Below are 12,358 nucleotides of genomic sequence, written 5' to 3' on the forward strand. Positions count from 1 at the left end.
CAAGCCAAGGTTCCTACCACCTTAATGAGGAAGACTTCAACACGTGCGGCAAGGTTAAGGAAAGATTTTGAGATGTCTCCCATTAAACTGATATTGAAATTCATATGAAATGCTATCGCTACACCTTTCACACCAGTGGGTCTTCACACTGTGGCCTGAACCTTCCCACAAAAAATTTTGGTTTGCTGAAAATTGGCCATAAGAACACTTTGTTTACCACGCAGGGGACAGGACTAGAGGGAATGGCCCCAAGCTCCACCAGGGGAGATTCAGGCTGGACATCAGGAAGAAATTTTTCATAGAAAGGGTCACTGGGCACTGGAACAGGCTGCCCAGGGAGGAGATTGAGACACCATCCCTGGAGGTATTTAAAAGACGGGTGGATGAGTTGCTGAGGGGCATGGTTTAGTGATTGATAGGAATGGTTGGACTCTATGATTCTGTGGGTCTTTTCCAACCCAGTGATTCTGTGAAATCTCAGGAGCTAGGTAAGCACAATGATTAGCCCAAGGCTTGATGGGATATCAGCACACCATGCACTCTGGAATGAACACACGAAAAAGAAGTATCTCTGAATCAGCTTCAACATTGCAAAGAAATCTTAAAGCCTCGATGCAAAGGAACTGATTTGTGTACATCAGGCTTAGGCAAAGCTCCTAGGGCCTTTTTTTTTTCCTCTTCCTTTTCTTTTAAATTTCTTTTTCTTTCCTACTACAGTCAACATGCACACAGTAAGACATGACTGACAACCTCTCAGTGGTTCTGTATTTTCAGAGACCAGGCAGACTTCCATGACCTCCACTGATGCAGAGCTGTGGGGTGGGACCCAATCTACAGGAAAGGACAGGTCACTGCCCACAGGAGGCAATCCTACTGAAAGAATCAAATTGTGTGCTAAGAAGAAACCAGATGCAACTGGAGACCAAAATAGAAAGGGGAAGAAAAAGGAAGAGGGGGAGCATAAAATTAAAGCAAAACAATAGTAACACAGGAGAGACTATGACAGAAAAATCACAGAATCAGAATCACAGAATCACAGAATAACCAGGTTGGCACTAAGCTGGGTGGAAGATGCAGATGGCACTAAGCTGGGTGGAAGTGTTGATCTGCTGGAGGGCAGGGAGGCTCTGCAAAGGGATCTGAACTGGCTGGACCGCTGGGCAGAGTCCAATGGCATGAGGTTTAACAACGCCAAATTCCGGGTCCTGCTCTTGGGGCACAAAACCCTATGCAGTGCTACAGACGAGGAGAAGAGTGGCTAGAAAGCTGCCTGGAAGAGGAGGACTTGGGGGTGTTGGTTGACAGCGACTGAATGTGAGCCAGCAGTGTGCCAGGTGGCCAAGCAGGCCAATGGCATCTCGGCTTGTATCAGAAATGGCGTGACCAGCATGTCCAGGGGGGTTATTCTCCCTCTGTACTCGGCATTGGTGAGACCGCTCCTTGAATAATGTGTTAGTTCTGGGCCCCACACTACGGGAAGGATGTTGAGGCTCTGGAGCATGTCCAGAGAAGAGCAACGAAGTTGGTGAAGGGGCAGGAAAACGAGTTTTACGAGGAGCGGCTGAGGGAACTGGGGTTGTTGGGCCTAGAGAACAGAAGGCTGAGGGGAGACCTTATTGCTCTCTACATTTTGTTTCGTTTTACTTTGGGGTGGAGGAAGGGGAAAGAAAGGGATTTGAAGTGACTGCCTTGTGGGAAATCGCATTGTGCAACTTGCTGCTCCAAGCCTGAGCAATTCTTGAAATATTATAAAACTAAACAGACAAATAGATTACAAATTTTAGGCTTACTGCCATGAAAGTAAAGCTTGTGACGTAGCGAGAAACACGCAGGATGCAAACTGCAGAGGCAGAGCAGTGGGAATGGACATCCTAGCATGGTGTCAGAGGCTTGGTGGGGTTTTTTGGCAAAGATGAATAAACTACCTCAAATGAGGTTGTAGAGAGGAGGGAGCTGACCTCTTCTCCTAAGTGACAGGGGACAGAACAAGACGGGGACAAGCTGAAAGTCGTTGAGCTGGGGGTGTGGGTGAAGGCTGGGGCTGGCTGGGGGGGTGAGCTTGTGGTGTGCTCCGGTGCCTGTGACATCACAAAGGATGAGAGACCACAGGGGAGGTTATAGAGGTGCCAGCAGGCAGCCCTGACCAGTGCGACGTGGGATGGTGGTGAGGACACACGTGGTGGGAGGCTGGGCTGGACGAGGCCTGGGGCGGAAACTTGGGTCTCAGGGAGGATCAGTTCTGCCCCAGCGTCAAGGCCCCAGCCGCTCACAGGACCACCTTGGGCGGGGCGCGGTGCAACGGCATCACTGCCTCCCAGCTGCCTCGTCCCCACTCCTGCCTGCCCAAAAAGTGTCTCTCCCCTGCCACCAGCTCCCTCCAGCCCAGCCCCTCTGAACCCCTCTTCTCCTTCCTCCTGCAGGCCATGGCTGCCACTACATTCCTCGTCCATGTGTTCCTACACCTCATGAAGAACCTGCCGATGGCTGGTGATGAGCTGGATGAGGCCATGTGTGAGCGCATGCAGCAGCGTGCCTTGTACCTGGAGAAGGAGATGGCTTGGCTGTGGCAGGAGATAGAGGAGAGGTCCCGGGAGCAGAGGACACAGGAGCCGTGGGACTTTGCCTGGGGAGCACTGCTCTCTACTGCCTTGCAGCAGTGGCACTTCTGGGCTATTGCTGGAGGCCTGGTCCTGCTCTTGGGCCTTTGCTGGTGGTTGAGGAAAAGGAGCCGTGAGTCAGACAGCAGCAGCAGCACTAAGCTGCAGCCCTGGCTGCAACATGGTGAAGGTGGAGGAAGAGGAGGAGGAGGAATGTGAGGAGGTGGAGGAATATGAGGAGGAGGAGGAATATGAGGAGGCATATGAGGAAGTGGAGGAATATGAGGAGGTGGAGGAATATGAGGAGGAGAAGGAGGAAGAAGAAAGTGAAGGAGAAAGTTCTGATGATGAGAGGGATCAGGTCGGGATTTTTGAAAAGCGTGGTCGGAAGCCAGTGCAGTGTCTGACCTACAGTGGCCTGGTGGTGAATGAGCTGGTGGATGAACTCCTCTGTGTCTTCCAAAAGAAGCTGTGCAAGAGTTTCTACCCTGTGCTGCAACAAGCCATCAGTGTGGGCAGCTCCTTTGAAGGCTGGTTTCCCTGTAATGATAACGCTGTCTACCAGCTGCTCCTGCCCCTGAAGGCCCCTCTTGGCCACATCTTCAACCTGGAGCTGGGCACTGTAGGGGAGATGCCAGCAGGAGACCCCTGCATCTGTGTGGAGCTGGAGTGTACCTGTATGGGGCAGGAGACGGAGGAGAACATGCTCTGCTTCCTCCACGATTTTCAGAAGGACATCATTAAAAATCAGGACCCCATCCTCCTACACACCCTCTGCACAGGACGCTACCTAGATGTGCACAAAACTGCCCGCTGGTTCCAGAACCTCATGATGTCAGCCTGGATGGATGTGCCTCATTCGAGTCGCTACAACATGAAGATGCTGCCCTCCAGCCGGTCCTGCAGGCTGGAGCTGACAAGTGCCTCCGGAAGAACCCACTTCGGTGAGTTGATCTTTGGGGTGCAGTACGGAGACTCAGACATCTTCCTAAGTAGCCAGGCTACAGAGGACACCTCCACCCCAAGCACTACATGGCCAGTCACCTACGCTGTGGCAGAGGTGAAGTTCTTCAGGTACATGGCCAGGCAGATCCCAACCGGCCGTGTCCACCTCAAATGCCTTCACCACTGCGCTTTCCTCCTGAGGGACACAAACTTTTCCAGCTATGACTTCAAGACAGTTGTCATGCACCTCCTGACCACAATCCCCGTCTCAGATTGGCACAGGAAGTATTTCCTACAGCGGCTGCAAGACATCATGCAATACATGCTCGGCTGCCTGAAGGAGAAGTGCCTTAAACACTTCTTCCTTGGCAACGAGAACGTGCCCGAGGAGATAAACTTGCCGCCATCCTTCACAAAGGCCGAGCCACTCAATCTCTTCCAACGCTTCACAAAGGATCCAGAGGCCTATGCCGATGCACTGCGTGATTTCAAACAGCTGCAACATCGACTTGCAAGACTGCTCGTGAAGGGATATTGAAAGAGATCTCCATGCACACAGCTTGATTGTGGACCTCACAGCTGGCAGCAGGCAATATCCTCACACTGCAGGGGAAGAAGAGGGTGAATGCAGGACACAGAGAGGGAAGACCCCCTGCGCAGCAGCTCTCTGCCAGGAGTGGCTGTGTTCTCCCTTCAGCGATCTCCTCAGTGCAGTGGACGGCGATGACCAGGGTGGGTACAAAGATGACTTTCATCTGCCTTTTCACTTGTGCGGTCACGGCCGTGGTGGCGATTTCACATGTGCCATAAATTCTTGCTAGCGGGTGCTGCTGGACCAGGACCAAGCCAAAGCTACCACTGATGAGCCACTGTCTGCTCACTAGCCCTAGGTTATTTACACTGTACAAAGTTGCCAATAAATGGTGTGTTTGAACAAAGGCTGCATCTCGGGGTGTCTGTGCATCACTTTCCCAGGGAACGTGGACATAGGGTGCTGGCTGCTCAGCTGCCGCAGAGCCAAGGACTGGTGCACTGCGTTCTGCTTTCACCAGTTCCCCCAGCTCTCTGTGCTCCTGCGTTGAGCCGATGGAAATAATTTGTCCCCCTCCACAGCCGTGCACATTGCCTTTGTGCCATGGGGATCCTGAAGCGCCTTCCTGGGGAGAGGCAAACCAAACCCTGGCAGCCCAACATCGCTGCCCTTGGGCGACCGCAGGGAGGCGGGTATCATGCTGTCTGAGTAGGGAGCACCTTGCACAGGGAACAAGGGCCACGATTGTGGTGGGGGCCTCTGGCTGCTCCGGCTCCTGTATGACATGACATTCATTCACCATACCCTCTCAAGGCCCGCAAGCCAAGGTTCCTACCACCTTAATGAGGAAGACTTCAACACGTGCGGCAAGGTTAAGGAAAGATTTTGAGATGTCTCCCATTAAACTGATATTGAAATTCATATGAAATGCTATCGCTACACCTTTCACACCAGTGGGTCTTCACACTGTGGCCTGAACCTTCCCACAAAAAATTTTGGTTTGCTGAAAATTGGCCATAAGAACACTTTGTTTACCACGCAGGGGACAGGACTAGAGGGAATGGCCCCAAGCTCCACCAGGGGAGATTCAGGCTGGACATCAGGAAGAAATTTTTCATAGAAAGGGTCACTGGGCACTGGAACAGGCTGCCCAGGGAGGAGATTGAGACACCATCCCTGGAGGTATTTAAAAGACGGGTGGATGAGTTGCTGAGGGGCATGGTTTAGTGATTGATAGGAATGGTTGGACTCTATGATTCTGTGGGTCTTTTCCAACCCAGTGATTCTGTGAAATCTCAGGAGCTAGGTAAGCACAATGATTAGCCCAAGGCTTGATGGGATATCAGCACACCATGCACTCTGGAATGAACACACGAAAAAGAAGTATCTCTGAATCAGCTTCAACATTGCAAAGAAATCTTAAAGCCTCGATGCAAAGGAACTGATTTGTGTACATCAGGCTTAGGCAAAGCTCCTAGGGCCTTTTTTTTTTCCTCTTCCTTTTCTTTTAAATTTCTTTTTCTTTCCTACTACAGTCAACATGCACACAGTAAGACATGACTGACAACCTCTCAGTTGTTCTGTATATCCTCACACTACAGGGTAAAAATAAAGATAGCGTGTGCCGACTGGGCCCCATCAGCCACACTAGCATTCCCGGTCCAGGTGACAGATGGGGGACAGAGTGTCCACTCACCAATAAACCCTAAGAACATACAAGCAATTGTTAAAGCAATTGCAGATAAAGGACTTAATTCTGCCATGGTCTCCACCCTCATAGACAGCGTTTTTGGTGGAGATGATATGCTGCTCTTTGATATAAAACAAGCTTGTAGATTAATATTCGACGGGGCAGGGATGATTGTTTTTAAACAAGAATGGGAGGACAACTGCGTGAAGCAGCTGGCCCAAGTAGCTGGGGCAGATCACCCACTGCACGGCTCCAGCCTGCAGCAGCTGATGGGAACAGACCCAGCAATGATCACCCCTCAGGCGCAAGCCCAGGGCCTGCGGGCCCATGAAGTCATGGCAACTACCCGTGCGGCCAGAGAAGCCATTCGCACAGCTTCTGGAGTTATTGCCAAGCCATCACCATGGTCCATGATAAAACAAAGTGAAAGTGAGAGTTTCACACAATTCGTGGACCGTCTCCAGGCAGCAGTCGACTCTTCGAGCCTGCCTGCGGAATCAAAAGGCCCGGAAGCAAAAGGCCCGTCGTAAGCCCAGGCTATATAAGGCTGTGTTACGTATCAACAAACGCCATTTGCCATCCACCACTTGCCATCCACCACATTGGTGTTTGTGAGCTCATGGACCGAGCGGCCTGGGGTTGGTCGCCACGCCTCCGAAGGCAACAGTGCATCGCAAACCTCTGGTCTCTTCAGAATGAAAATATCTAAGTCTAATTAGAAACACCAGTCTCTACCACCAAATAAGTGGGGAAAAAACCTAGCCCAAACAAAACACCAAACAGGAACTGTTTCCCTACAGGTAAGTTCAGAGATGGGGAAGTTCCAGAAAGTTATTCTGCTACAATATTGCATTCCTTTTCCTGACTGAGAATATTAAACATAATCACAATTTAGACACCGACAGTCACCTCTAGCTATCTGGTGTGGGAGGATCTGATGCCCTGCTAAAAGGAGCAATCAAGATACACAAAATACAAATCTGTCAGTTTGCATTTACAGCTGTGGTACAGATGAGTACAACAAACCCTAGCCATGTTTTTCCTTGAGAGAGCCCCTTCAGTAAGAATATTATGATTACTTTAGAAAACTGATTATACCTTTGATTGCAGTTAATGATTTTGTATAATCTAGCTAAACACTTCTTCTTGAGATGTACTGCCAGAAAATCTGCAGCCCAGGCAGCAGTTTCTTATAAACAAGGTCAACAGAACTGAACAACCACAGGCATGTGTAAGGATGTATGAGCAAGGTAAGCCAGTATCCCAGAATCCAATCATACTGTGGCTGTCACATATGATAGGCTTAGCTTTCCCAGTGTGCCATTTAATACAAATCTGTTTATATGTCACTTTAATTATTTCAGTTTGTTTTTTAGTTTTACACTGCAAAGAATCATAGAAATAAGTCCAGAGAAGGTGTTATTTGTGCTATATAAAGGAACACCAAATTTATTAGCCAGAGGCCCTCATCTGTTTAATGATTCTGTCTTAAGCTTTGCAAAATTTGGCAGTTTCAGTTTGGTTTAGTGTCTGGACTTTAATTTTAGGTAACGGCAAGACTGATCTTTTGTGCTAGCAGAGTCTTTCCATGCCATCTTTAGAGAAGATCATGCAGCTGTAACTGCCTAGTATGTAACTGAGATGCTATGAAGATGACTTTTTTTCTGTTAATCTCTACTTCTGCAATGGACTCAATTGTCCAAAATGAAAAATGAGGCATGTTTCGTTGTACAGGTTGAAAGCACGGATGTAGAGACCCAGTCAGTCAGGGAACCAAAATCACCTTTCTAGCCCTGCTAGCATGAACACAGAGCTGAGACAAGAATGACAGACTCAAACAGTACATCTTCCCAGAAGGTGGGAAAAGGAGGTAGGAGGAAGGAGGTTCCTTGCTATGCAGATGTCTCTTAACACATTCAATGCACAATGATCCTTACTCAAACTTCTGTTATTGTCTCACCCTCTATCAACTTTTATTAGGCCTGACAATAGCTTACTGTATTAATACTCTAATGCTTTCTGCCCATCCCTTCTTTTACACTCTAATATGCCCTTTGTGCTAGTCTGGAAATAAGAGATGCTGATGGTTTTCTGCTCAGAGCCCGAGCTGAAGATGCCAAGCTGCAAATCTCTGCATACACTGATTATGGATAAAAAGGAACATATTCCCAGCTTATGCAAAATCATGGAAACCCATTGCACCCTACAGATCTATGCTATTTGTGCTAGCTAGAAAATCTGCTCCTGTCATTTCCTATCACCACAAAACACATTAAACCAGTATGTTCTATTTTCTCAAAGAAATAATTTTACCTTGCAGGAATTCAAAGTCCAAAGAAAATACCATCCTATCACCATGTTTTAACTTCATCGAATAAAGTGTCTTTCAATTTACAGCTAGTGCCTTAGTGTCTTTGTAACCAATCTGTTCATGTCAGCAATCAGATCCATGAATGTTTCTGCGTTTAATAGGTATAATTTCCATGAATCACTAATGGAATCAGTAGGAGGATGTAATATGTATGCAAAAAAATGAGGTGGTACCCTTCAGAATCCTGGAGGGGTTTCATCAGCACACACCAGCCTTTTGCTTCACTATACAAAGCCAGGGGTTTTCTCCCAATTAGGAATTTCACAACCATCTGTAATGCAGCTCTAGGAGGCCACTCCACATTTTTGTTTCATGTTCTGTGAGCACTGCTTAAAAAAAAATCAACTGTTTCAGCAAAGATGTAACTTAGATGCCTGGAAATAAAGCTGTTTTTTTAGGATGAGAAACATTAAGCAACTTGGCTTATAAAGCCATGTTCCCCTTACCCTCCAGTTTATTGTAAGGTGATTGGGTGAAAATGCTCAGGTACTACATTCACTGTAGAGGACCGAATAATTTGAAAAAGGATTAGTTTACCTCTGCTCTCAGAGCTTGTCAGTACTTCATCACAAAGAGAAAACAACAGGAATAATTCAGTCATTGTAGAACTGCAATGGACTCAATTTCTGTCATGAAATGTAAGCAAGATTCAATACTCTGATTTTATTCAAGATCCACTTTGACTTTAATTGGCTTTGGATCACAGACTACACTAAGCCTTTTTGCATCCAGGTTTGTAGACCATATTCTGTCTGTGAAACATAGTAATATAGACTTAAAGGCAGAGTGATTTGTTGTGGCTGAGAATCCTGTCTATTGATGGTTGCAGGTAACAGCTACCTTTCTCTCTTGCCCTAATACAAGGCAAGAACCAGCAGTTAACTCTTGCATTTAACTATCCATGCATTTCGATTTCATTTCCTACCATCCATAAAAGTTCCCCTTAATATCCTGCACTTCCAAGGAACTATTATGTATGTCATTTGCAAATCCTAATCAATCCATTTGAAGAAGAGTCTCTATCGATGCTTATTTTTCCTGGCTGGCAGCACCTTTCCTATGACAAGGACATTTATCAGTCTGTAGGAGTTCTCTAAGACACTAGGCACATACTTAAAAAGACAAGATTATATCATTGTCATTCTTATTAAATGTGCAACAGCACAAATTCACAGACCAACTGCGATGTGGTGCATACAGTGAATTGTCATATCCAACACAAATAGCTTTCGTGTTAGCTATGGCTATATCTTGCCATCTTGTAACCAGCCAATCTCTGGCCTAGAGCTGGCTCTCAAAAGAATTTCACTGCTGGCTTCTCAGGATGTACATTTTGCAGCAACTTCAAGAAAACAGCATGTGGAAGCAAGCAAGAAAGTGTTTTCCGATAGTATAGACTAAAGCTTTATATGTTATGTTGAGGTGTCTTTCTTGTTACATCACAAAGAGCTCCATGGGAGTCCACCTCTGCGGTGGCACAGCTAATGGTTGGTTTCTCTTCCCTGATGCTTGGTACAATGACTAGGCTTGCATGTCAGCTAGGGCATATACATGCACTTCACAAACGTCATTCCTTCCATTATGAGTTTCCTTGTGCTAAGCATGCAGATGTTAGTCAAAATAGCTTTCAAATTTACACCCTTTGAAGTGCAGCAGCAGGGTAGTAATCACTATTTTTCAGCTACTTAGGTAGGCTAAAGACAGCTTCTGGGAGCCATCTTTTGGTGCAACAGGAAAAGAAAAACACTACCTGTGTGAATTTTAACGTGGTATAAACTGGTGAGCATCTACCAACTGCACAGCACATGCAAAGAATAAGGAATCAACTATAGGAAAGGAGTAACGGAAAAACTTGATTAACTGAAGGGATTTATTTATTTTAAAACATGTGTACTCAGCACTGGGGAAATAAGTACTCAGAATGCCCCTAACATTCTTAGAAAAGAAAGAAGCCCTTTTCCACCAACATATATGCTTCAAGCTGTATCATAACCTCCTCAGACTTAGATATTGCACTTCAGATAAGAACAAAAAGAAGTATGCTGGTTGTGACATCTCAAGCAGCTGTGCTGTTTAAGCAGAAAGCTGGTGTATCCCATAATTGCTTTACAAGCCAGAAGACCAGATGAACTAAGAGGTGGACTCAGCTCAGTAGACATTTACAGGCAAGTGCATTACAGCAAAACAACAGCAATTAGAAGGCCCCTTTCCACTGATATCCCTGCTTCTCTTGCATAGTTATTCTTTTTTGTGATAGCAGCACAGAAGAAAAACATGATGTCTGAAGTAATTGCAATTGCATTATCATGTAAAATCTCTTCCACTGCAGCTTTCTGAACATTTTCTTCCATTTTCCAAGACATCTTAAAGCAATAATGCTGAACAAGATTCTTGCAAGCTCTTTAGGCCAATCCATCACTGAAAGCTGTGGTGTTTTCTAAAAACTAATCTGGTGCCTGAATTTAGTTATAAATTAAAGATTTATTCAAGTTATTAAATAATATATGGTAAGCACACTACTTCCAAAACCAAATCACTTACAAGAAATATGCTATTAGGAGATTCACACTGCAAGGTTACCTGACAACTTCACACAAGTATATGTTTGTGATTTGCAGATATTTTTAAGGACATTCACTAAATTAGGAATTCAGTTCAAGCACAGGTATCAGACTGCACTTAAAGAATGAGATGGGAATAAAAGGGAACAAACTGAGGTGAGTAGAGGAGGAGATGGGACACACCATGCAATTCATATTAGAGAACTTGTTTGTCCTTGTTATAAAGAAAATAAATCTGCATCAGATGAAGGCAAATTATTACTTTATGGAAATAACAAAGGACCACAAGTAAGAGATCCAAGTACGAGATTCTGTTCACTGCCATACACAGCTAAAAAATTTCTAAGTATCTGGCCCCAGTGCCTGCAAAGCCAGTATGGTGGGTTGGCCCTGGCTGCATGTCAGACGCGCATCCAAGCTGGTCTATCACTCCTCACTCCTCTCAACAGGACAGGTGAGAAAAATACAACAAAAAGGTCATGGGTTGAGATCAGGATAGGGAATGATCACTCACTTGTTACTGTCATGATCAAAAAATACTCAACTTGGGAAAATTAATTTATATGCAATCAAAACTGAGTAGGGTAATGAGAAATAAAAACAAATCTTGAAATACCTTCTCTACCCTTCCCTTCTTCCCAGGCTCAACTGCACTCTCAGTTTCTCCATATCTTTCTCTTGAATGGCACAGGGGAATGGAGGATAGATCTTACAGTCAGGTCATCACACATTGTGTCTGCTTCTTCTTTCTGCTCACACTCTTCCCCTGCTCTAGCATGAGGTGCCACCTATGGAAGACAGTCTTCCACAAACCTCTTCAGTGTAGGTCCTTCCATGTATCGTTTCCATGGAGTGCAGTCATTCAGAAACAGACTGCTCCAGGATGGGTCCTCCATGAGGTCGTAAGTCCTGGCAGGTACTGAAACACCATGCACAGCATGAGTAAAAAGAAGCATGGCTAAAAAGGATTTTTTTTTTTTTTTCTTGAATGTATCCAGCAAAATATGCTTTATTCAAGTAGTCTTTCTGGAGAGGATAGATTGTTACAGGGGTATGTGAGTGATCATCCTGACTCAAATTTTTTAATCCTTCCTTTTTTCTTTCTTTTATTGTGACCTTTTGTGATACTTACAGCAGGAGGAGGTGAGAAGTAATAAAAATCAAGTGAGACGATATTTTTTTTGAATTGACAGTGCTCCTTTTAAGGTACTGTTCAATCAAGACTTATTGTCCCAGCTATAGTTAAAATAATTATAGAGCAATTACAGTCTAATAAGAAAGAATAACGTGATCTACTCAAAATGAGTAAGAGAGAAAAAGTAGAATTCCTTGGGATTGATAAAGCCACCTTATATGCATTTTACCATCTTATAAAAAGAACAAGAAATCCAATGTTTGGCAGCTAAAAGCAGCACCCAGTGCTAAATGTTTTCCATACACAGGGAGACAGAGAGTTTCTGTCTCAAAGTTCTGCCTTTAAAAACTGAAAATCTGCTGCAGAGAATACATGATACAGGTAAGAAATCTCATTTTCTTTTCCTTCTTCCCATTTTATACTACTTAAATTGACAAAGTAGTTTGAGTTATAAGATATTCAAAATATTTGGAAAACATTTTGATTTTAGGACTTACAGTTGCAAAGGTAGGTTCAGGAGGTGATCT

General features: G+C 45.3%; 2 protein-coding genes across 3 annotated transcripts in view; one reads left to right on the forward strand and one right to left on the reverse strand.

Moving 5' to 3' along the window:
- The window catches only part of LINGO2 (leucine rich repeat and Ig domain containing 2), a 246,234-nt gene that overhangs the window by 42,334 nt on the left and 191,542 nt on the right, over positions 1–12,358 (reverse strand). The gene's annotated exons all lie outside the window — the stretch shown is intronic.
- Positions 2,424–4,080, forward strand: LOC138733457 (inositol 1,4,5-trisphosphate receptor-interacting protein-like 1). Its single transcript, XM_069880649.1, has 2 exons — positions 2,424–2,748; positions 2,798–4,080. Exons 1-2 carry the CDS (start codon positions 2,424–2,426, stop codon positions 4,078–4,080), a joined length of 1,608 nt encoding a protein of 535 aa, XP_069736750.1.

Source organism: Phaenicophaeus curvirostris, chromosome Z (genome assembly GCF_032191515.1).
Source record: "Phaenicophaeus curvirostris isolate KB17595 chromosome Z, BPBGC_Pcur_1.0, whole genome shotgun sequence".
NCBI classification, from domain to species: domain Eukaryota; kingdom Metazoa; phylum Chordata; class Aves; order Cuculiformes; family Cuculidae; genus Phaenicophaeus; species Phaenicophaeus curvirostris.